The 26,560-nt window shown below is 44.1% G+C and overlaps 1 protein-coding gene across 3 annotated transcripts in view; it reads left to right on the plus strand.

Moving 5' to 3' along the window:
* LOC140694833 (trafficking protein particle complex subunit 9-like) overlaps positions 1-7,177 on the plus strand; it is a 103,565-nt gene extending 96,388 nt beyond the window's left edge. For all 3 annotated transcript variants that reach the window (XM_072957886.1, XM_072957885.1, XM_072957887.1), the window contains exon 3: positions 6,650-7,177. In XM_072957886.1, coding sequence (XP_072813987.1) covers positions 6,650-6,898 — 249 coding nt within the window. In that variant the 3' untranslated portion in view covers positions 6,899-7,177. The remainder of the gene's footprint in view (positions 1-6,649) is intronic.
* The last annotated feature ends 19,383 nt before the right edge of the window (positions 7,178-26,560 follow it).

The raw sequence follows: 26,560 nt of genomic DNA on the forward strand, positions 1-26,560 counted from the left end.
CCTGACTGACACTTGTTATTGTCCATGTTTTGATTATAACCATCCTAGTGAGTTTAAAATGAGATCTCATTTTGATTTTGATTTCGCTAGTGATGCTGACCATCTTTTCAGATGCTTATTGGCCAATTGTGTATCTATTTAAATCCTTGGCAAATTAAAAAATTGGGTCGATTTTCTTTGTATTGTTCAGTTGTAAGCATTTGTTTTATATCCTGGATACTAGTCTCTTATTAGATATATGCTTTGCAAGATTTTTCTCCTATTCTGCAGATTGTCATTTCACTTTAATTTTTTTAAACATTAAAACAATTTCTTTATAGGGGAGGTAATTAGATTTATTCATTTTGTTTTTCTTCCTTAGCACGCACTCTATCATTTGAGCTACCCCTTTCCCCTTTCATTTCACACTCTTGATGTTGTCCTTTGTAACAAATGATTTTAATTTGATGAAGTCCATTTTATCTATTTTGTTTTATCACTTGTGCTCTTGGTATTGTATCTAGGAAGCCATAGCCTATCCTATGACCACAAAGATTCGTACTATGTCTTCTTTTAGAAAGTTCATATATTTAGTTTTTACGTTTCTGTCTGTGATCCATTTTGAATTAATATTTGTTATATAAAATACGGGGTCCAGATTCCAGATTCATTCTTTTGCCTTCAGATACCCAGGTGTCTCTGCTCCATTTGTTGGATAGACTATACTTTCAATGGAGTGTTGTTGGCACATTTCTGGAAAACTGACTGTAAATGTAAGTTTCCCCCAGCATTTTTTATTGTGTCTCATAGATTTCTGCATCCAAACTTATGACAGAAGCATAATGACTTGAGTGCTATAGATTTGCTGTAACCTTTGAGTGAGTCCTCCAAATTTGCTCTTCTTTTTCAAGATTGTTTTGGCTGACCTGGGTCCCTTGCTTTCAATATGAATTTTGGGATCAGTTTTTCAATTTTTGCAAAGAAGTCAGCTGGAATTTTGATAGGGATTCCATTAAATATGTAGATTACTTTGGGAAGTCTTAACATTTTTAACTATTTTCTACCATTGCATGATCATGGGATGCCTTCCATATATGAAGATATTTTAAATTTTTTTTGGTGATACTTCAAAATATTCAATGTACAAATCTTGTAAACTTTTGTTAAATGTATCTCTCATTTTATTTTTTATGCAGTTGTAAATGGAACGGCTTAGCTTCATAAGGGTGGGACTATATATATCAATTTATTTATTTCTAGGATTCCTACATAGCAAATACACTAGGTTTATATTTGCTACATTGATCTATCCACAATTCTTCCCACCCCCGTGTCATAAGAAACCAAGACCCAGCTTAAGCCATCTGAACACCTATGTGGAAGTGAGAAATGAGACCTTTGGGTGGGGTTTGTGTAGATGATACTGAGATCTTATTCAGGATGGCTTCATCTTAATTTCTTTTAAACAATCCTTTCAGAGTACATAGTCAGATACATTAGGAAAATGCTGTTTTGATGTGCGGAGGAGCTAAGACTATAATTTTCAAGTAATTTCTAGTGAGAGTGTTGTACTTGAAACATAATTTGCATCAATCTTTGAAGATTTATGTTTCAGGAGCTTTGAGTAAATAATACCTGTCTTTATTCAATAACTACAACTAAATGCTCAAGCAACATGTAAGAGTTTGAGCAAACTGCTCCCGCCCCGTAGTGCTGGTTGGTTGCAGCTGTAACTGGAGTCAGCGCTTACCTCGCCCAGTACACTTGTGCTGATCTGCTCAAAACAGTTCGTCCAACAGTTTGTCGGTAGTCTTTTAGACAAAGCCATAAAGCATTGATTTAAGGTTGCTGGAATGTAATCTATTCTTATTAATATTAAGTAAGCACATATTGAGTACTTACTGTATGTTGGGAATTGTCCCTCAGCCTCACATGAATATTACTTCTAATAAAACCTCTCATATTTCCCTGTTATTTGCACTTTACAGATAAGGAGACTGAGGATTAGGTCTTCTCTCTTTTTGGGGGAACTCATTATCAATGATGGGAAGTTGTAAGGAAAAAGATATTGATTCATCCAGAGAAAATATTTTTCTGAGATTCAGTATTGAAGAAGGTAACCACTGAAGAGGGTGATCATTGTTTGAGTGAGACGAGCCCCGGGTTGTACGGAGTCAGCATCCCTGTCCTGGACGCTGCACGTGTAGAGCTGCGTGGTGGGTGAGGCGGCGCGGCCGCGCAGGGAAAGCGGATGCCGGGCCATTGGGCTGTGCTCAGGCCCGGTGGGGCTTTCTCCTAAGAGCAGTGGACCGTCATTGACAGATTTTAAGTAGGCTAGTGCGATGCTCTCGTAGATCACTTTTGTCTTGTAGAATGCTTAGAAACATTTAGAAGGCTCGGCAGGAGGTGATGTGATGAGTCAGAGTAGGGTGGCTGCGAGGTGTAGCAGTGTTCAATTTTCAAGTGATTTTCAGTCCCAGGTTTGTGGCTCAGTAGCCGTGTCACTTTGGATGACACACCCAAGGAAGTGAAACAATTTATCTAATCAATAGAAGCAGTGATGTACCGAACTCCCAGGACTGCTGTGTAGATCCAGTGAGATAACGTGTGCACAGTGTGCAGCATGGTCCCCAGCACAGAGTCAGTGCTGAGGGAGTGCCAGTGAGTACCTGGTAGGACAGGTGTGGGTGGTGGATCTCGTTGACTGAGGAAATTTGCCCCTGAAGGAGGGGTCTTGTCACATCTGTGAGTGATTGGCCTGAGCTGGGAGAGGCAGGGAGACCTTGCCCCCGACCAAGGGCCCTGGGCAGGATGGCTATGGGAGGAACACCGTGAAGTTAGCTCTTTGCAGGTGGAGTTGGAGGTGCCCTTGAGACATCTAAGTGCAGTGTCACAATCACAGAAGTGGTCTGGTCCCGGGCTGTGCATTTTCCTGCTGAGATATTGATCTCTGAACGCGAAGACATACTTTACAGGACAAGTGAATAGTAGTATCATCTCTCATCAAAGCTCACATCTCTTTATTCATCACTCACTTTGCTAATTGGGTACTTACAGAACACACTTCACTGTCCTCCCCTGGGCTCAGGCTCCACAGAAAAGAGCTGGTGAGTCTCCCTCTTTTCCAGAAGAAGACACACTTAGCTGGTAGACATCTATACCTCGCCAGACTTAGAATTTTAGGTTGTTGATTTAATTCTATTTTCTGTTGGTCATCTCCTGACAGGAGAGACGTTTTACCTCATGGTCAGGTTTCAATTAGCTGTTACTGAGAATTGCTGGTCTGATCCATAGTGTATTTATTCTATTAACTTTGTAGAGTACTTATCATTTTTCTGTCTTTGCTCTTTAATTTTGTTTGCCCCTTCAATTTTCTATCTTATTTGGGACCTTATTTTATTTTTTAATTAAAAAATGTCTATTAGCAGTTAACAAAACAAAAGCAAAGAAAAAATGCACATGATAGCTAAATTTAGAAAATATCTTCTGTGTTTTCTGTCTCAGCAATGGAGGGTTCTAGAAACTCGTGAAAAGCTTCATTACATAAGTTCCTTTAAATTCTGATTAAGAAATGAAACCTTCCTTCCTCATCTTTCAAGCTGCACAGCTAATTGTCAAGAAAGTGAGGGGAAATTCTCAGAAGCCAAGACAAACCAGAAAGCAGGGATTCTGGGAGATACGTGAGCCTTAGAAGCCCTGGGGTGCCGGTTGGCTCCTGAACTGAGTTTCAGTTGCCCTGGCAGGAGGGCAGGAGGTGAGCCTGTGGCCTCTCACACTGGGAGTTGGATGGCTGTTCTTATATAAGGCCAAGCACATCCTGAGAATCCTGCTTTATAAAAGGTTGAATTAGAAAGAAAAGAATAAAAGCATTCCTCAAGGCAAGGAAGTAAGGAAAGTAAAATTTTTTGGAAGCGGGAAAAAATAACATATCCAAAGTAAGGATTTAGTTTAAAGCTGTTCTGGCATGAGAGTGACCACAAACCCATGGCAGAAAATCACAGCTCCTCCCGGAAAGAGAAGGTGTGTTTTGAATGAATCAGTGGACAGCCATTCTAAAAAAGGCCTCCAGAGTCTTCTGGATCAAGATACTGGACTCAAACACCTCCCTTCCATGGTCTCATTTAAATAACCAGAAAGGTTTTAAAGGAAAGAAGCCATAATCATAGTTCTATTTATTGACATTACTTTATGCTAGGAATTCAAAGGTGACTATGGAGTTGTCTCCTCTTTTATGGACCTTACTTTCTATTTGACATAGTTGGGGAACTTGGTGGAGGGTGGTGTTAGTATGTTGCAATTAACCAGGAGAGGAGTTTAAGAAAGCAGTGAAGGGTTGGTGACATTTTTCGCTGAGGACAGTCCTGTTCAGTTGGCTTGTAATTACAGGCTCGTTGAGTTGTCACTGGAGGGAATTAATCTTAAGGAATTTGGACTTAACTCAGGCCTCTTCAGAATGGACAAGTGAACCTGGAGAAAGACAGTCAAATCTGTGCAGACATTGAAGTTCACTTCAACATGTGGTATCCATGAGCCAAAGATAGGACTAGTAGGCAGCACTTCTTGAGGACAGAGGAGTGGTTTTTAAGGTTCTTCAAGAATGAATCCCAAGGTACCGGGATGGCCAGTTGTCAAACTGTGACTTTGCTCTTTGGACGGTGTATCCACCAAGGGTATTGGCCGTTTATAAGTTTCCATTTCTCCTTAATACATGTCAGGTTATGAGGACGTGGGCATAAACGTTTCACACCTTGTCAAGGTGACTTTGGGTACCTGCCTAGAATCATGGGCACAGTTGCGGCTGCGTCATACATCTTGCCGCACATCCCGCTCCCCGGCTCCGTGATCACGGCAGAGTGGTTCCTTATTGAGCTGTCCATCTCCTCTGTGACATCGTAACCAAACAAAAGATTGGAGAGTATTAGCTTGGCTTTTTCCTTTTCTAACATTCCCTTCAAATTATGATGACTGATAGTGGACCCAGTTACGTTTGCAGATGATTTACAAGTAGGGCTGTCAGTACAAACCTTGTAATCCCCGCTGTGTGATCTAGAGAAGAAAGTTACACTCTTTCCAAATTGTTTTGATGCACTTATGTGGGAAAATGATGTATGTTTGAATGTGTATTTCCTCTCTTACTCATCATGGCTAGAGATGAATATTTGTAGACATGGAATGAGTACTCTGTATTTGAACTGTATGGTCCCCTAAATTCTCCCCAGCTTTTTAAAGTCATCACTGGAGTGCTACCTCCAGAGTGCCGCAAAGCATCCAACACTGCCTGCTCTTCGGACACTGTAAGTTTCCAAGTTGGAGAAGGCTGCTGGCTGGTGAGGCATTCTCTCGCACATCTCTGGTTGGGTGATGTGAGCTGAGAACACAAGAATTGGCAGACAGTAACTAACCACGATCAGGTCCATTTCTGGAACACTCATGGAGGATTTTACACCTATGGTAGTGGAATACGTTATTTCATTTAGTTTTCCCAAAAATCATAATTAGATTTTATCACCTGTATTAAAAAGGAAACTGTCAAAGCGAGTGACGTGCAGACTTTGGACTGGAACACGGGTCTTTCTGATCCCTGTCTCTGTTCCCTCCCCGGCCTATCCTTGCAAATGACCAGGAGACTCTTCCTCAGTCTTGAGTTTCCCTCTGATGTTACCGCTCTCTTTGTTTCTAAGAGAGGAAAACAAGTCTAAACTTACTTTCCAGTTGGAAATGGAATGGAGAGTTAACATTGGAAGCCGGGAGAATCTGTCCTGTGATGAAGTGGTCTCCGAGCCACTTCCACTGGGATGTCACATCACTGTCTGGGCCCCTTGCTCAGCCTGTGCACAGGTGACAGCGCAGTTGTGCCGAGCAGTCCTCCCGGACAGGGCAGTGGGTTGGAAATGAGTTTGGGGATTTGGTTTCATTACACAAGTTCCTGAGGGCCTTGACCTGGCACTTCGAGTGGGAGCATTCCCTGTCCCACAGACTGTGCTCTGGGCCCATGCATACCTGACGTGGCCTCAGCCTGAGTCTCAGGGCCCGTGGTGATGAGGAGCATTTTAGCCCAGGGTCTGCCGGAGGCTCTGAGACTACTGGGCTGTGGGACTTTGTCCAGGATGATAATAATTCCTCCCCGAGTTTCAGATTTCCTTGCCTGTGAGCCGGGGTAGTAGTTGTTTCTGAGATGATTGTAATGATTCAGTAATGGGCGCAGCGTGTGCTGACAGGTAGCTGGGTGCTTTAGGAGCAGAAGTCGCAGTCACTCTGTCAGCCTCTCCCTGTGCGCTCTGTGCTTTGAGAAGTTGTGTGTTTGGTGAAAGTCCCGCCCAGACCCTAGGGTCTAGATGAACTGTTGTTCCTTTACTTTCCCTTCCTTTTCCTCTTTCCCTTCTCTGTGTCCCATGTTTAGGTAGCAGATTCCTCTATTTCAGGGAATACGGGCTTTTCTAGTAAAGGGACAGGTGGAATGCGGAGAGGTGGGGCCCAGAGGGGGTCTGGAGTGTCTGCACAGTGCTGCTTCCCTGCGTTTCTGCATCCGGTCCCATCAGTGCACTAAGTCAGCCTTCCTCTTCCTTCCTGTGTCATCGGGTCTCTGTTTTAAGGGAAAACCATTTTTATGGGTCTTTTTTCACTTACGTGTTTCATTCAGATGCTTGTTGCTTTTCTCCCTGTGCTTCAGCGTTCCGAGGAGAAAATTCAGCCGTGCAGCATCCTCTCCGTGCTCTACGAGTTGATCGGCTTCCACTGCAAGTCCACCTTCTTCAAGCGGGTGGCCCCCGTGCGGCACGCGGCCCCCGGCATCCCGGAGCCTGGCGGGAAGGCCTGCTCCCGACTCCTCCTGCAGACGCTTCCTGGCTACAGTCTGTCACTGGACTTGCAGGACTTCAGCAGATGTGTTGGAACTAAAACATTGCTTCAGCCCCATTAACCATGCCTGGTTTGGGCCCTGCTGTCCTGCCTCATCAGGGTGAATCTTGATTCATTTAGAACAGGGCTCAGCAGACTTTTCCTTTCAAGGGCTTGGGGGTAAATATTTCAGGGTCTGAAAACCTCCTGATCTCTGGTGCAGCTGCTCAGCTCTACTGTTTAGATGCCAGAACAGCCAGATAGTCCACACACCCATAGAGCTTTATTAACAGCGGTGGCTGGGGCTGGATTGGGTGTATGAACTGCAGTTTGCCCCCACAGCCTCCTCAATATTGACACCTGCACCAGAGTGTACATTTGTGACAATGGGTGAACCTACACTGACATGTCATCATCACCCATAGCCCATAGTTGACACTAGGATTTACACATTGTGTTGTGCACTCTGTGGGTTTGGACAGATGTACAATGACATGTATCCACCATCACAGCATCATACAGAGTCGTCTGTCTTAGTGACCTTAAAATGCTCCGTGCTGCACCTCATTCATTGCTCTTTCCCCTCTAGCCTCTGGCAGCCACTGATCTTTCAGTCTCTGTGTTTTTCCCTTTCCCAGAACACCATACAGTTGGAATCAGACAGTTGCTGAAACTTCCCAGATTGGCTTCTTTCACTTGGTAATATGCATTTAAGGTTCCTCCATGTCTTTCCATTCCTTGATAACTCATTTCATTTTAGCACCAAATAATAGTCCATTTTCTGGCGGGACCACAGTTTATTTATCCATTCACCTACTGAAGAAGAGCTTAGTTGCTTCTGAATCCTGTTGAGTATGAATAAAGCTGCTATTAACATCTGTATGCAGATTTGTGTGTGAACATAAGTTTCCATTTCATCGAGTAAACACCAAGGAGCACAGTTGCCGGATCATATGTTAGAATTACGTCTAGCTCTGTAAAAAATTGCCAGACCGTCTTCCAAAGTACCTGGGCCATTTTTCATTCCCACCAACAATGCATTATAATTTCTGGTGCTCCACATCCTCACCAGCATTCGGTGCTGTCAGTGTTCTGCATTTTGGCAGTTCTGACAGGTGTGCAGTGGTATCTCGCTGTTTCAGTCTGCATCCCCTTGATGACAGGTGCTGTGGAGCATCTTTCCAAAGGCTTCTTTGGCATCCAGATTTCTTCTTTGATGAGGTGTGTGTTCAGGCATTTTGCTCATTTTTTAATCAGGTTTTTCATCCTTCTTGTTGAGTGTAAAGAAATTTTGTTATATTCTGGATTTCAGCCCTTAATCAGTGTGTCCCTGCCCTTCACCTTCAGTGCCAGAGTTGTTCTTTGGGTCTCAGTGGAGTGTCAGATCTTCAAAGAGATTCCCTGTCTTCCCTCAGCCTAAATACTGTCCTTGTATTTTTCACTTTCATTGACTCATTTTGTTCTTTTTAAATAGCATTTCCCGTAATTTGTAAGTATATTAAAGAGAAAAGGGCAATGATTGAACACCGCCTGCCCCACCAGGTTGTGTGCCCTGTGAGAGCAGAGGCCCTGTCCCCACTCACCGTTTCCCATGACAGCACATGGCACATGTCCATGTAAAAGTGTGTAACGTGGGGCCAAACCTGATGAGCAGCTATGACGACATGTGATGTCTACCATTTATTGAGTAGACTTTGTTTCTGATCTTAATTATTAAATCATATGAATGAAACTTGGTTGTTTTGAAAAATAAAACAACAAAGCACACCTCAATGTGATTGGTAATTTCTACTTAGATTTCTGACCCAGGAGGGGATGTTCACCATCATTTTGTGGAGGAGGTTGGGAAGGTAAAGTAAGAGAGTGAGATCAAATAAAGTAAAAATGATAACAGTAACTTGGCTTTATTTTCATTGAAATAAAAGTTATTTTAAACCCTATCTCAGCTGTTGTTCTGTTGTTTTAAACATTTCTCATAGAATTAAATGGAAGCCCACTAAACCCTGAAAGGGAAACTGTGTGCACAGGTCCTGAAAATTGTTTATGTCTATTTCTTGAGATACAAATTTCCCTGCTGGTTACAGAAATTCGAGGCGGGAACACACAGTGCACTGCATGTGTCTGCCGGCTTCACGGGCTGCTCAGTGTCAATTTCATTTTCTTGGGTTGCAGTTTAGGACGCATTTCCATGAGAAATATTGCTCAGACTTTTCCTGAATGAAGGATTGAATTTTCCACAGGAAATATTATGAATGAGAGTGACAAGTCACAAGGGTTTCCCATAAAGGAATAGATGATGTAATAAACTATCACTATGGTGAATATTTTTAATAAAAGCCAGTTGAAAATTTTATCACTAGGTCAAATGGCACAAATCCGTCTGAAGAAAAAAGATTCAAATTTTAAAGAAGTGGTTTGAATCAAGTAGAAATTATGATTTCTAAACAATTTGTTGTAAGAACTTATACTCAGTCTTATCATAATTGCCGGTGGTAGGAAGTGGATCATTATTTATCTATTAAAAAAAAACTCACAAGGTGCTATTTGCCCCATTCTTGATGCGGCAGTCCTGAGGTTAGATAAGTTGGGACATTTAGGAAACTTCACTAGGTTTTCCGGACATTGATTTCAGCCACTTTATCTTTACTACAATCTCTTCTTTTGTGTCAGCATATGGTCCATACATATATATGGGGAGGAACAACCTCCAACTCGGTTTTACAGTGCAAATCGCAGGAACGTCAAACCGGCACTACGAAACAGACTGAGAAACCAGAGTAAGGGTTTCTCCTGCAACCGGTTCCCTTTGTGCTGGATGAACGAACGTCTCTCCACATGCTCAGTTCTGAGAGATAAGTGTGTGTGAAAGTCGTCCTTCACCTAGCTTGAAGGGAACACAAAGTTTCTTTTCAGTTGCAAACTCCACTCCATACATATATATGGGGAGGTACAAGCTCCAACTCCGTTTTACAGTGAAAACGGCAGGCACTTCAAACCAGCACTAGGAAACAGACTGAGAAACCAGAGTAAGGGTTTCTCCTGCAACCCGTTCCCTTTGTGCTGGATGAACGAACGTCTCTCCACATGCTCAGATCTTAGAGATAAGTGTGTGTGAAAGCCGTACTTCACCTAGCTTGAAGGGAACACAAAGTTTCTTTTCAGTTGCAGACTCCACTCCATACATATATACGGGGAGGTACAAGCTCCAACTCGGCTTTACAGTGAAAACGGCAGGCATTTCAAACCGGCACTAGGAAACAGACTGAGAAACCAGAGTAAGGGTTTCTCCTGCAACCCGTTCCATTTATGCTGGATGAACGAACGTCTCTCCACATGCTCAGTTCTGACAGATAAGTGTGTGTGAAAGCAGTCCTTCACCTAGCTTGAAGGGAACACAAAGTTTCTTTCCAGTTGCAAACTCCACTCCATACATATATATGGGGAGGTACAAGCTCCAACACGGTTTTACAGTGAAAACGGCAGGCACTTCAAACCGGCATTGGCATTAGGACACAGACTGAGAAACGAGAGTAAGGGTTTCTCCTGCAACCCGTTCCCTTTGTGCTGGATGAAAGAACGTCTCTCCACATGCTCAGTTCTGAGAGATAAGTGTGTGTGAAAGCCGTCCTTCACCTAGCTTGAAGGGAACACAAATTTTCTTTTCAGTTGCAAACTCCACTCCATACATATATATGGGAGGTACAAGCTCCAACTCGGTTTTACAGTGAAAACGGCAGGCACTTCAAACCGGCACTAGGAAATAGACTGAGACACCAGAGTAAGGGTTTCCCCTGGAACCCGTTCCCTTTGTGCTGGATGAACGAACGTCTCTTCACATGCTCAGTTCTGAGAGAAAAGTATGTGTGAAAGCCGTCCTTCAACTAGCTTGAAGGGAACACAAAGTTTCTTTTAAGTTGCAAACTCCACTCCATACATATATATTGGGAGGTACAAGCTCCAACTCGGTTTTACAGTGAAAACGGCAGGCACTTCAAACCGGCACTAGGAAACAGACTGAGACACCAGAGTAAGGGTTTCTCCTGCAACCCGTTCCCTTTGTGCTGGATGAACGAACGTCTCTCCACATGCTCAGATCTGACAGATAAGTGTGTGTGAAAGCCATCCTTCACCTATCTTGAAGGGAACACTAAGTTTCTTTTAAGCTGCAAACTCCAATACATACATATATACGGGGAGGTAAAAGCTCCAACACGGTTTTACAGTGAAAACGGCAGGCACTTCAAACCGGCACTAGGAAACAGACTGAGAAACCAGAGTAAGGGTTTCTGCTACAAACCGTTCCATTTGTGCTGGATGAAAGAACTTCTCTCCACATGCTCAGTTCTGAGAGATAAGTGTGTGTAAAAGCCGTCCTTCACGTAGCTTGAAGGGAACACAAAGTTTCTTTTCAGTTGCAAACTCCACTCCATACATATATACGGGGAGGAACAAGCTCCAACTAGGTTTTAAATTGAAAACGGTAGGCAATTCAAACCGGCACTAGGAAACAGACTGAGACACCAGAGTAAGGGTTTCTCCTGCAACCCGTTCCCTTTGTGCTGGATGAACGAACGTCTCTCCACATGCTCAGTTCTGAGAGATAAGTGTGTGTGAAAGCCGTCCTTCAACTAGCTTGAAGGAAACACAAAGTTTCTTTTCAGTTGCCAACTCCACTCCATACATATATATGGGGAGGTACAAGCTCCAACTCGGTTTTACAGTGAAAACGGCAGGCACTTCAAACCGGCACTAGGAAATAGACTGAGACACCAGAGTAAGGGTTTCACCTTCAACCCGTTCCCTTTGTGCTGGATGAACGAACGTCTCTTCACAAGCTCAGTTCTGAGAGATAAGTGTGTGTGAATGCCGTCCTTCACCTAGCTTGAAGGGAACACAAAGTTTCTTTTCAGTTGCAAACTCCACTCCATACATATATATGGGGAGGTACAAGCTCCAACTCGGTTTTACAGTGAAAACGGCAGGCACTTCAAACCGGCACTAGGAAACAGACTGAGACACCAGAGTAAGGGTTTCTCCTGCAACCCGTTCCCTTTGTGCTGGATGAACGAAAGTCTCTCCACATGCTCAGTTCTGAGAGATAAGTGTGTGTGAAAGCCGTCCTTCACCTAGCTTGAAGGGAACACAAAGTTTCTTTTCAGTTGCAAAATCCACTCCATACATATATATGGGGAGGAACAAGTTCCAACTCGGTTTAACAGTGAAAACGGCAGGCACTTCAAACCGGCACTAGGAAACAGACTGAGAAACCAGAGTAAGGGTTTTTCCTGCAAACCGTTACCTTTGTGCTTAATGAACGAACGTCTCTACACATGCTCAGATCTGAGAGATAAGTGTGTGTGAAAGCCGTCCTTCATCTAGCTTGAAGGGAACACAAAATTTCTTTTAGTTTGCAAACTCCACTCCATACACATATATGGGGAGGTACAAGCTCCAACTCGGTTTTACAGTGAAAAAGGCAGGCAATTCAAACCGGCACTAGGAAACAGACTGAGAAACCAGAGTAAGGTTTTCTCCTACAACCGGTTCCATTTGTGCTGGATGAACGAAATTCTCTCCACATGCTCAGTTCTGAGAGATAATTGTGTGTGAAAGCCATCCTTCAACTATCTTGAAGGGAACAGAAAATTTCTTTTAAGTTGCAAACTCCAAACCATACATATATATGGGTAGGTACAAGCTCCAACAAGTTTTTACAGTGAAAACGGCAAGCACTTCAAACCGGCACTAGGAAACAGACTGAGAAACCAGAGTAAGGGTTTCTCCTACAACACGTTCCATTTGTGCTGGATGAACCAAATTCTCTCCACATGCTCAGTTCTGAGAGATAATTGTGTGTGAAAGCCATCCTTCACCTATCTTGAAGGGAACAGAAAAATTCTTATAATTTGCAAACTACAAACCATACATATATATGGGTATGTACAAGTTCCAACACGTTTTTACAGTGAAAACGGCAGGCACTTCAAACCGGCACTAGGAAACAGACTGAGAAACCAGAGTAAGGGTTTTTCCTGCAACCCGTTCCCTTTGTGCTGGATAAACGAACGTCTCTCCACATGCTCAGTTCTGAGAGTTATGTGTGTGTGAATGCCGTCCTTCACCTAGCTTGAAGGGAACACAAAGTTTCTTTTCAGTTTCCAAATCCACTCCATACATATATATGGGGAGGTACAAGCTCCAACTCGGTTTTACAGTGAAAACGTCAGGCGCTTCAAACCGGCACTAGGAAACAGACTGAGACACCAGAGTAAGGGTTTCTCCTGCAACCCGTTCCCTTTGTACTGGATGAACGAACGTCTCTCCACATGCTCAGTTCTGAGAGATAATTGTGTGTGAAAGCCATACTTCACCTATCTTGAAGGGAACACAAAGTTTCTTTTCAGTTGCAAACACCACTCCATACATATATATGGGGAGGTACAAGCTCCAACTCGGTTTTACAGTGAAAACGGCAGGCACTTCAAACCGGCACTAGGAAACACACTGAGAAACCAGAGTCAGTTTTTCTCCTGCAACCCGTTTCCTTTGTGCTGGATGAACGAACGTCTCTCCACATGCTCAGTTCTGAGAGATAAGTGTGTGTGAAAGCCGTCCTTCACCTAGCTTGAAGGGAACACAAAGTTTCTTTTCAGTTGCAAACTCCACTCCATACATATATATGGGGAGGTACAAGCTCCAACTCGGATTTACAGTGAAAACGGCAGGCACTTCAAACTGGCACTAGGAAATAGACTGAGACACCAGAGTAAGTGTTTCACCTGCAACCCGTTCCCTTTGTGCTGGATGAACGAACGTCTCTTCACAAGCTCAGTTCTGAGTGATAAGTGTGTGTGAAAGCCGTCCTTCAACTAGCTTGAAGGGAACACAAAGTTTCTTTTCAGTTGCAATCTCCACTCCATACATATATATGGGGAGGTACAAGCTCCAACTCGGTTTTACAGTGAAAACGGCAGGCACTTCAAACCGGCACTAGGAAACAGACTGAGAAACCAGAGTAAGGGTTTTTCCTGCAAACCTTTACCTTTGTGCTTAATGAACGAACGTCTCTACACATGCTCAGATCTGAGACATAAGTGTGTGTGAAAGCCGTCCTTCATCTAGCTTGAAGGGAACACAAAATTTCTTTTAGTTTGCAAACTCCACTCCATACACATATATGGGGAGGTACAAGCTCCAACTCGGTTTTACAGTGAAAAAGGCAGGCAATTCAAACCGGCACTAGGAAACAGACTGAGAAACCAGAGTAAGGTTTTCTCCTACAACCGGTTCCATTTGTGCTGGATGAACGAAATTCTCTCCACATGCTCAGTTCTTAGAGATAATTGTGTGTGAAAGCCATCCTTCAACTATCTTGAAGGGAACAGAAAATTTCCTTTAAGTTGCAAACTCCAAACCATACATATATATGGGTAGGTACAAGCTCCAACAAGTTTTTACAGTGAAAACGGCAAGCACTTCAAACCGGCACTAGGAAACAGACTGAGAAACCAGAGTAAGGGTTTCTCCTGCAACCCGTTCCCTTTGTGCTGGATGAACGAACGTCTCTCCACATGCTCAGTTCTGAGAGATAAGTGTGTGTGAAAGCCGTCCTTCACCTAGCTTGAAGGGAACACAAAGTTTCTTTTCAGTTGCAAACTCCACTCCATACATATATATGGGGAGGTACAAGCTCCAACTCGGTTTTACAGTGAAAACGGCAGGCACTTCATACCGGCACTAGGAAACAGACTGAGAAACCAGAGTAAGGGTTTCTCCTGCAACCGGTTCCCTTTGTGCTGGATGAACGAACGTCTCTCCACATGCTCAGTTCTGAGAGATAAGTGTGTGTGAAAGCCGTCCTTCACCTAGCTTGAAGGGAACACAAAGTTTCTTTTCAGTTGCAAACTCCACTCCATACATATATATGGGGAGGGACAAGCTCCAACTCGGTTTTACAGTGAAAACGGCAGGCACTTCAAACCGGCACTAGGAAACAGACTGAGAAACCAGAGAAAGGGTTTCTCCTACAACACGTTCCATTTGTGCTGGATGAACCAAATTCTCTCCACATGCTCAGTTCTGAGAGATAATTGTGTGTGAAAGCCATCCTTCACTTATCTTGAAGGGAACAGAAAAATTCTTATAATTTGCAAACTACAAACCATACATATATATGGGTAGGTACAAGTTCCAACACGTTTTTACAGTGAAAACGGCAGGCACTTCAAACCGGCACTAGGAAACAGACTGAGAAACCAGAGTAAGGGTTTTTCCTGCAACCCGTTCCCTTTGTGCTGGATGAACGAACGTCTCTCCACATGCTCAGTTCTGAGAGTTATGTGTGTGTGAATGCCGTCCTTCACCTAGCTTGAAGGGAACACAAAGTTTCTTTTCAGTTTCCAAATCCACTCCATACATATATATGGGGAGGTACAAGCTCCAACTCGGTTTTACAGTGAAAACGTCAGGCGCTTCAAACCGGCACTAGGAAACAGACTGAGACACCAGAGTAAGGGTTTCTCCTGCAACCCGTTCCCTTTGTACTGGATGAACGAACGTCTCTCCACATGCTCAGTTCTGAGAGATAATTGTGTGTGAAAGCCATACTTCACCTATCTTGAAGGGAACACAAAGTTTCTTTTCAGTTGCAAACACCACTCCATACATATATATGGGGAGGTACAAGCTCCAACTCGGTTTTACAGTGAAAACGGCAGGCACTTCAAACCGGCACTAGGAAACACACTGAGAAACCAGAGTCAGTTTTTCTCCTGCAACCCGTTTCCTTTGTGCTGGATGAACGTACGTCTCTCCATATGCTCAGTTCTGAGAGATAAGTGTGTGTGAAAGCAGTCCTTCACCTAGCTTGAAGGGAACACAAAGTTTCTTTTCAGTTGCAAACTCCACTCCATACATATTTATGGGAAGGTACAAGCTCCAACTCGGTTTCACAGTGAAAACTGCAGGCACTTCAAACCGGCACTAGGAAACAGACTGAGAAACCAGAGTAAGGGTTTCTACTGAAACCCGTTCCCTTTGTGCTGGATGAACGAACGTCTCTCCACATGCTCAGTTCTGAGAGATAATTGTGTGTGAAAGCCGTCCTTCACCTAGCTTGAAGGGAACACAAAGTTTCTTTTCAGTTGCAAACTCCACTCCATACATATATATGGGGAGGTACAAGCTCTAACTCGGTTTTACTGTGAAAACGGCAGGCACTTCAAACTGGCACTAGGAAATAGACTGAGACACCAGAGTAAGTGTTTCACCTGCAACCCGTTCCCTTTGTGCTGGATGAACGAACGTCTCTTCACAAGCTCAGTTCTGAGTGATAAGTGTGTGTGAAAGCCGTCCTTCAACTAGCTTGAAGGGAACACAAAGTTTCTTTTCAGTTGCAATCTCCACTCCATACATATATATGGGGAGGTACAAGCTCCAACTCGGTTTTACAGAGAAAACGGCAGGCACTTCAAACCGGCACTAGGAAATAGACTGAGACACCAGAGTAAGTGTTTCACCTGCAACCCGTTCCCTTTGTGCTGGATGAACGAACGTCTCTTCACAAGCTCAGTTCTGAGAGATAAGTGTGTGTGAAAGCCGTCCTTCACCTAGCTTGAAGGGAATACAAAGTTTCTTTTCAGTTGCAAACTCCACTCCATACATATATATGGGGAGGTACAAGCTCCAACTCGGTTTTACAGTGAAAACGGCAGGCACTTCAAACCGGCACTAGGAAACAGACTGAGACACCGGAGTAAGGGTTTCTCCTGCAACCCGTTCCCTTTGTGCTGGATGAACGAACGTCTATCCACATGCTCATTTCTGAGAGATAATTGTGTGTGAAAGCCATCCTTCACCTATCTTGAAGGGAACACTAAGTTTCTTTTCAGTTGCAAACACCAATACATACATATAAACGGGGAGGTACAAGCTCCAACTCGGTTTTACAGTGAAAACGGCAGGCATTTCAAACCAGCTCTAGGAAACAGACTGAGAAACCAGAGTAAGGGTTTCTCCTGCAACCCGTTCCCTTGTGTTGGATGAACGAAAGTCTCTCCACATGCTCAGTTCTGAGAGATAAGTGTGTGTGAATGCCGTCCTTCACCTAGCTTGAAGGGAACACAAAGTTTCTTTTCAGTTGCAAATACCACTCCATACATATATATGAGGAGGAACAAGTTCCAACTCGGTTTTACAGTGAAAACGGCAGGCACTTCAAACCGGCACTAGGAAACAGACTGAGAAACCAGAGTAAGGGTTTCTCCTTCAACCCGTTACCTTTGTGCGTAATGAACGAACGTCTCTCCACATGCTCAGATCTGAGAGATAAGTGTGTGTGAAAGCCGTCCTTCATCTAGCTTGAAAGGAACACAAAATTTCTTTTAGTTTGCAAACTCCACTCCATACACATATATGGGGAGGTACAAGCTCCAACTCGGTTTTACAGTGAAAACGGCAGGCAATACAAACCGGCACTAGGAAACAGTCTGAGAAAACAGAGTAAGGGTTTCTCCTACAACCCGTTCCATTTTTGCTGGATGAACGAAATTCTCTCCACATGCTCAGTTCTGAGAGATAATTGTGTGTGAAAGCAATCCTTCAACTATCTTGAAGGGAACAGAAAATTTCTTTTAAGTTGCCAACTCCAAACCATACATATATATGGGTAGGTACAAGCTCCAACACGTTTTTAGAGTGAAAACGGCAAGCACTTCAAACCGGCACTAGGAAACAGACTGAGAAACCGGAGTAAGGGTTTCTCCTGCAACCCGTTCCCTTTGTGCTGGATGAACGAACGTCTCTCCACATGCTCAGTTCTGAGAGATAAGTGTGTGTGAAAGCCGTCCTTCACCTAGCTTGAAGGGAACACAAAGTTTCTTTTCAGTTGCAAACTCAACTCCATACATATATATGGGGAGGTACAAGCTCCAACTCGATTTTACAGTGAAAAAGGCAGGCACTTCAAACAGGCACTAGGAAACACACTGAGAAACCAGAGTCAGTTTTTCTCCTGCAACCCGTTCCCTTTCTGCTGGATGAACGAACGTCTCTCCACATGCTCAGTTTGGAGAGATAAGTGTGTGTGAAATCCGTCCTTCACCTAGCTTGAAGGGAACACAAAGTTTCTTTTAAGTTGCAAACTCCACTCCATACATATATATGGGGAGGTACAAGCTCCAACTCGGTTTTACAGTGAAAACGGCAGGCACTTCAAACCGGCACTCGGAAACAGACTGAGAAACCAGAGTAAGGGTTTCTCCTGCAACCCGTTCCCTTTGTGCTGGATGAACGAACGTCTCTCCACATGCTAAGTTCTGAGAGATAAGTGTGTGTGAAAACCGTCCTTCACCTAGCTTGAAGGGAACACAAAGTTTCTTTTCAGTTGCAAACCCCACTCCATACATATATATGGGGAGGTACAAGCTCCAACTCGGTTTTACAGTGAAAACGGCAGGCACTTCAAACCGGCACTAGGAAACAGACTGAGAAACCAGAGTAAGGGTTTCTCCTGCAACCCGTTCCCTTTGTGCTGGATGAACGAACGTATCTCCACATGCTCAGTTCTGAGAGATAAGTGTGTGTGGAAGCCGTCCTTCACCTAGCTTGAAGGGAACACAAAGTTTCTTTTCAGTTGCAAATTCCACTCCATACATATATATGGGGAAGTACGAGCTCTTAATCGGTTTTACAGTGAAAACGGCAGGCACTTCAAACCGGCACTAGGAAACAGACTGAGAAACCAGAGTAAGGGTTTCCCCTGGAACCCGTTCCCTTTGTGCTGGATGAACGAACGTCTCTCCACATGCTCAGATCTGAGAGATAAGTGTGTGTGAATGCTTTCCTTCACCTAGCTTGAAGGGAACACAAAGTTTCTTTTCAGTTGCCAACTCCACACCATACATATATATGGGGAGGTACAAGCTCCAACTCGGTTTTACAGTGAAAACGGCAGGCACTTCAAACCGGCACTAGGAATCAGACTGAGAAACCAGAGGAAGGTTTTCTCCTGCAACCCGTTCCTTTGTGCTTAAAGAACGAACGTCTCTCCACATGCTCAGTTCTGAGAGATAAGTGTGTGTGAAAGCCGTACTTCACCTAGCTTGAAGGAAACACAAAGTTTCTTTTAGGTTGCAAACTCCACTCCATACACATATATGGGGAGGTACAAGCTCCAACTCGGTTTTACAGTGAAAACGGCAGGCAATTCAAACCGGCACTAGGAAACAGACTGAGAAAACAGAGTAACGGTTTATCCTACAACCCGTTCCATTTGTGCTGGATGAACGAAATTCTCTCCACATGCTCAGTTCTGAGAGATAATTGTGTGTGAAAGCCATCCTTCACCTATCTTGAAGGGAACAGAAAGTTTCTTTTAAGTTGCAAACTCCACACCATACATATATATGGGTAGGTACAAGCTCCAACACGTTTTTACAGTGAAAACGGCAAGCACTTCAAACCGGCACTAGGAAACAGACTGAGAAACCAGATTAAGTGTTTCTCCTGCAACACGTTCCTTTTGTGCTGGATGAACGAACGTCTCTTCACATGCTCAGTTCTGAGAGATAAGTGTGTGTGAAAGCCGTCCTTCACCTAGCTTGAAGGGAACACAAAGTTACTTTTCAGTTGCAAAATCCACTCCATAAATATATATGGGGTGGAACAAGCTCCAAATCAGATTTACAGTGAAAACGGCAGGCACTTCAAACCGGCACTAGGAAGCCGACTGAGAAACCAGAGAAAGGGTTTCTCCTTCAACCCGTTCCAGTTGTGCTTAATGAACGAACTTCTCTCCACATGCCTAGTTCTGAGAGATAAGTGTGTGTGAAAGCCGTCCTTCACCTAGCTTAAAGGGAACACAAAGTTTCTTTTCAGTTGCAAACTCCACTCTATACATATATATGGGGAGGTACAAGCTCCAACTCGGTTTTACAGTGAAAACGGCAGGCACTTCAAACCGGCACTAGGAAACAGACTGAGACACCAGAGTAAGGGTTTCTCCTGTAACCCGTTCCCTTTGTGCTGGATGAACGAACGTTTCTCCACATGCTCAGTTCTGAGAGATAATTGTGTGTGAAAGCCATCCTTCACCTATCTTGAAGGGAACAAAAAGTTTCTTTTCAGTTGCAAATTCCACTCCATACATATATATGGGGAGGTACAAGCTCCAACTCGGTTTTACAGTGAAAACGGCAGGCACTTCAAACCGGCACTAGGAAACAGACTGAGACACCAGAGTAAGGGTTTCTCCTGCAACCCGTTCCCTTTGTGCTGGATGAACGAACGTCTCTCCACATGCTCAGTTCTGAGAGATAAGTGTGTGTGAAAGCCGTCCTTCACCTAGCTTGAAGGGAACACAAAGTTTCTTTTCAGTTGCAAACCCCAATCCATACATATATATGGGGAGGTACAAGCTCCAACTCGGTTTTACAGTGAAAACGGCAGGCACTTCAAACTGGCACTAGGAAACAGACTGAGAAACCAGAGTAAGGGTTTCTCCTGCAACCCGTTCCCTTTGTGCTGGATGAACGAACGTCTCTCCACATGCTCAGTTCTGAGAGATAAGTGTGTGTGAAAGCCGTCCTTCACCTAGCTTAAAGGGAACACAAAGTTTCTTTTCAGTTGCAAACTCAACTCCATACATATATATGGGGAGGTACAAGCTCCAACTCGGTTTTACAGTGAAAACGGCAGGCCTTTCAAACCGGCACTAGGAAAAAGACTGAGACACCAAATTAAGTGTTTATCCTGCCACCTGTTCCCTTGGTGCTGGATGAACGAACGTCTCTCCACATGCTCAGTTCTGAGAGATAAGTGTGTGTGAAAGCTGTACTTCAACTAGCTTGAAGGGAACACAAAGTTTCTTTTCAGTTGCAAAGTCCACTCTATACATATATATGGGGAAGTACGAGCTCCAACTCGGTTTTACAGCGAAAACGGCATGCACTTCAAACCCGCACTAGGAAACAGACTGAGAAACCAGAGTAAGGGTTTCTACTGGAAACCGTTCCCTTTGTGCTGGATGAACGAATGTCTCTCCACATGCTCAGTTCTGAGAGATAAGTGTGTGTGAAAGCCGTCCTTCACCTAGCTTGAAGGGAGCACAAAGTTTCTTTTCAGTTGAAAACTCCACTCCATACATATATATGGGGAGGTACAAGCTCCAAATCGGTTTTACAGTGAAAACTGCAGGCACTTCAAACCGGCACTAGGAAACAGACTGAGACACCAGAGTATGGGTTTCTCCTGCAACCCGTTCCCTTTGTGCTGGATGAACGAACGTTTCTCCACATGCTCTGTTCTGAGAGATATTTGTGTGTGAAAGCCATCCTTCACCTATCTTGAAGGGAACAAAAAGTTTCTTTTCAGTTGCAAATACCACTCCATACATATATATGGGGAGGTACAAGCTCCAACTCGGTTTTACAGTGAAAACGGCAGGCACTTCAAACCGGCACTAGGAAACAGACTGAGACACCAGAGTAAGGGTTTCTCCTGCAACCCGTTCCCTTTGTGCTGGATGAACGAACGTCTCTCCACATGCTCAGTTCTGAGAGATAAGTGTGTGTGAAAGCCGTCCTTCACCTAGCTTGAAGGGAACACAAAGTTTCTTTTAAGTTGCAAACCCCAATCCATACATATATATGGGGAGGTACAAGCTCCAACTCGGTTTTACAGTGAAAATGGCAGGCACTTCAAACCGGCACTAGGAAACAGACTGAGAACCCAGAGTAAGGGTTTCTCCTGCAACCCGTTCCCTTTGTGCTGGATGAACGAACGTCTCTCCACATGCTCAGTTCTGAGAGATAAGTGTGTGTGAAAGCCGTCCTTCAGCTAACTTGAAGGGAACACAAAGTTTCTTTTAGTTGCAAACTCCAGTCCATACAAATATATGGGGAGGTACAAGCTCCATCTCGGTTTTACAGTGAAAACGGCAGGCACTTCAAACCGGCACTAGGAAACAGGCTGAGAAACCAGAATAAGGGTTTCTCCTGCAACCCGTTCCCTTGGTGCTGGATGAACGAACGTCTCTCCACATGCTAAGTTCTGAGAGATAAGTGTGTGTGAAAGCCGTCCTTCACCTAGCTTGAAGGGAACCCAAAGTTTCTTTTCAGTTGCCAACTCCACTCCATACATATATATGGTGAGGTACAAGCTCCAACTCGGTTTTACAGTGAAAACAGCAAGCACTTCAAACCGGCACTAGGAAACAGACTGAGAAACCAGAGTAAGGGTTTCTCCTGCAACCCTTTCCCTTTGTGCTGGATGAACGAACGTCTCTCCACATGCTCAGTTCTGAGAGATAAGTGTGTGTGAAAGCCGTCCTTCACCTAGCTTGAAGGGAACACAAAGTTTCTTTTCACTTCCAAACTCCAATCCATACATATATATGGGGAGGTACAAGCTCCAACTCTGTTTTACAGTGAAAACGGCAGGCACTTCAAACCGGCACTAGGAAACAGGCTGAGAAACCAGAGTAAGGGTTTCTCCTGCAAACCGTTCCCTTTGTGCTGGATGAACGAACGTCTCTCCACATGCTCAGTTCTGAGAGATAAGTGTGTGTGAAAGCCGTCCTTCACCTAGCTTAAAGGGAACACAAAGTTTCTTTTCAGTTGCAAACTCAACTCCATACATATATACGGGGAGGTACAAGCTCCAACTCGGTTTTACAGTGAAAACGGCAGGCCCTTCAAACCGGCACTAGGAAAAAGACTGAGACACCAAAATAAGTGTTTATCCTGCCACCTGTTCCCTTGGTGCTGGATGAACGAACGTCTCTCCACATGCTCAGTTCTGAGAGATAAGTGTGTGTGAAAGCCGTCCTTCACCTAGCTTGAAGGGAACACAAAGTTTCTTTTCAGTTGCAAACCCCAATCCATACATATATATGGGGAGGTACAAGCTCCAACTCGGTTTTACAGTGAAAACGGCAGGCACTTCAAACCGGCACTAGGAAACAGACTGAGAAACCAGAGTAATGGTTTCTCCTGCAACCCGTTCCCTTTGTGCTGGATGAACGAACGTCTCTCAACAGTCTCAGTTCTGAGAGATAAGTATGTGTGAAAGCCGTCCTTCACCTAGCTTGAAGGGAACACAAAGTTTCTTTTCAGTTGCAAATTCCACTCCATACATATATATGGGGAAGTACGAGCTCCAAATCGGTTTTACAGTGAAAACGGCAGGCACTTCAAACCGGCACTAGGAAACAGACTGAGAAACCAGAGTAAGGGTTTCCTCAGGAACCCGTTCCCTTTGTTCTGGATGAACGAACGTCTCTCCACATGCTCAGATCTGAGAGATAAGTGTGTGTGAATGCTTCCCTTCACCTAGCTTGAAGGGAACACAAAGTTTCTTTTCAGTTGCCAACTCCACTCCATATATATATATGGGGAGTACAAGCTCCAACTCGGTTTTACAGTGAAAACGGCAGGCACTTCAAACCGGCACTAGGAAACAGACTGAGAAACCAGAGGAAGGGTTTCTCCTGCAACCCGTTCCTTTGTGCTTAATGAACGAACGTCTCTCCACATGCTCAGTTCTGAGAGATAAGTGTGTGTGAAAGCCGTCCTTCACCTAGCTTGAAGGAAACACAAAGTTTCTTTTCAGTTGCAAACTCCACTCCATACAGATATATGGGTAGGTACAAGCTCCAACTCGGTTTTACAGTGAAAACGGCAGGCAATTCAAACCGGCACTAGGAAACAGACTGAGAAAACAGAGTAACGGTTTATCCTACAACCCGTTCCATTTGTGCTGGATGAACGAAATTCTCTCCACATGCTCAGTTCTGAGAGATAATTGTGTGTGAAAGCCATCCTTCACCTATCTTGAAGGGAACAAAAAGTTTCTTTTCAGTTGCAAATTCCACTCCATACATATATATGGGGAGGTACAAGCTCCAACTCGGTTTTACAGTGAAAACGGCAGGCACTTCAAACCGGCACTAGGAAACAGACTGAGACACCAGAGTAAGGGTTTCTCCTGCAACCCGTTCCCTTTGTGCTGGATGAACGAACGTCTCTCCACATGCTCAGTTCTGAGAGATAAGTGTGTGTGAAAGCCGTCCTTCACCTAGCTTGAAGGGAACACAAAGTTTCTTTTCAGTTGCAAACACCACTCCAAACATATATATGAGGAGGAACAAGTTCCAACTCGGTTTTACAGTGAAAACGGCAGGCACTTCAAACCGGCACTAGGAAACAGACTGAGAAACCAGAGTAAGGGTTTCACCTGCAACCCGTTACCTTTGTGCTTAATGAACGAACGTCTCTCCACATGCTCAGATCTGAAAGATAAGTGTGTGTGAAAGCCGTCCTTCATCTAGCTTGAAGGGAACACAAAATTTCTTTTAGTTTGCAAACTCCACTCCATACACATATATGGGGAGGTACAAGCTCCAACTCGGTTTTACAGTGAAAACGGCAGGCAATTCAAACCGGCACTAGGAAACAGACTGAGAAAACAGAGTAAGGGTTTCTCCTACAACCCGTTCCATTTGTGCTGGATGAACGAAATTCTCTCCACATGCTCAGTTCTGAGAGATAATTGTGTGTGAAAGCAATCCTTCAACTATCTTGAAGGGAACAGAAAATTTCTTTTAAGTTGCAAACTCCAAACCATACATATATATGGGTAGGTACAAGCTCCAACACGTTTTTACAGTGAAAACGGTAAGCACTTCAAACCGGCACTAGGAAACAGACTGAGAAACCAGAGTAAGGGTTTCTCTTGCAACCCGTTCCCTTTGTGCTGGATGAACGAACGTATCTCCACATGCTCAGTTCTGAGAGATAAGTGTGTGTGAAAGCCGTCCTTCACCTAGCTTGAAGGGAACACAAAGTTTCTTTTCAGTTGCAAATTCCACTCCATACATATATATGGGGAAGTACGAGCTCCAACTCGGTTTTACAGTGAAAACGGCAGGCACTTCAAACCGGCACTAGGAAACAGACTGAGAAACCAGAGTAAGGGTTTCCCCAGGAACCCGTTCCCTTTGTGCTGGATGAACGAACGTCTCTCCACATGCTCAGATCTGAGAGATAAGTGTGTGTGAATGCTTCCCTTCACCTAGCTTGAAGGGAACACAAAGTTTCTTTTCAGTTGCCAACTCCACTCCATATATATATATGGGGAGTACAAGCTCCAACTCGGTTTTACAGTGAAAACGGCAGGCACTTCAAACCGGCACTAGGAAACAGACTGAGAAACCAGAGGAAGGGTTTCTCCTGCAACCCGTTCCTTTGTGCTTAATGAACGAACGTCTCTCCACATGCTCAGTTCTGAGAGATAAGTGTGTGTGAAAGCCGTCCTTCACCTAGCTTGAAGGAAACACAAAGTTTCTTTTCAGTTGCAAACTCCACTCCATACAGATATATGGGTAGGTACAAGCTCCAACTCGGTTTTACAGTGAAAACGGCAGGCAATTCAAACCGGCACTAGGAAACAGACTGAGAAAACAGAGTAACGGTTTATCCTACAACCCGTTCCATTTGTGCTGGATGAACGAAATTCTCTCCACATGCTCAGTTCTGAGAGATAATTGTGTGTGAAAGCCATCCTTCACCTATCTTGAAGGGAACAAAAAGTTTCTTTTCAGTTGCAAATTCCACTCCATACATATATATGGGGAGGTACAAGCTCCAACTCGGTTTTACAGTGAAAACGGCAGGCACTTCAAACCGGCACTAGGAAACAGACTGAGACACCAGAGTAAGGGTTTCTCCTGCAACCCGTTCCCTTTGTGCTGGATGAACGAACGTCTCTCCACATGCTCAGTTCTGAGAGATAAGTGTGTGTGAAAGCCGTCCTTCACCTAGCTTGAAGGGAACACAAAGTTTCTTTTCAGGTGCAAACACCACTCCATACATATATATGAGGAGGAACAAGTTCCAACTCGGTTTTACAGTGAAAACGGCAGGCCCTTCAAACCGGCACTAGGAAACAGACTGAGAAACCAGAGTAAGGGTTTCACCTGCAACCCGTTACCTTTGTGCTTAATGAACGAACGTCTCTCCACATGCTCAGATCTGAGAGATAAGTGTGTGTGAAAGCCGTCCTTCATCTAGCTTGAAGGGAACACAAAATTTCTTTTAGTTTGCAAACTCCACTCCATACACATATATGGGGAGGTACAAGCTCCAACACGGTTTTACAGTGAAAACGGCAGGCAATTCAAACCGGCACTAGGAAACAGACTGAGAAAACAGAGTAAGGGTTTCTCCTACAACCCGTTCCATTTGTGCTGGATGAACGAAATTCTCTCCACATGCTCAGTTCTGAGAGATAAGTGTGTGTGAAAGCAATCCTTCAACTAACTTGAAGGGAACAGAAAATTTCTTTTAAGTTGCAAACTCCAAACCATACATATATATGGGTAGGTACAAGCTCCAACACGTTTTTACAGTGAAAACGGTAAGCACTTCAAACCGGCACTAGGAAACAGACTGAGAAACCAGAGTAAGGGTTTCCCCTGCAACCCGTTCCCTTTGTGCTGGATGAACGAACGTCTCTCCACATGCTCAGTTCTGAGAGATAAGTGTGTGTGAAAGCCGTCCTTCACCTAGCTTGAAGGCAACACAAAGTTTCTTTTCAGTTGCAAACTCAACTCCATACATATATATGGGGAGGTACAAGCTCCAAATCGATTTTACAGTGAAAAAGGCAGGCACTTCATACAGGCACTAGGAAACACACTGAGAAACCAGAGTCAGTTTTTCTCCTGCAACCCGTTCCCTTTCTGCTG

This window comes from Vicugna pacos, unplaced genomic scaffold, assembly GCF_048564905.1.
Source record: "Vicugna pacos unplaced genomic scaffold, VicPac4 scaffold_105, whole genome shotgun sequence".
NCBI lineage: Eukaryota > Metazoa > Chordata > Mammalia > Artiodactyla > Camelidae > Vicugna > Vicugna pacos.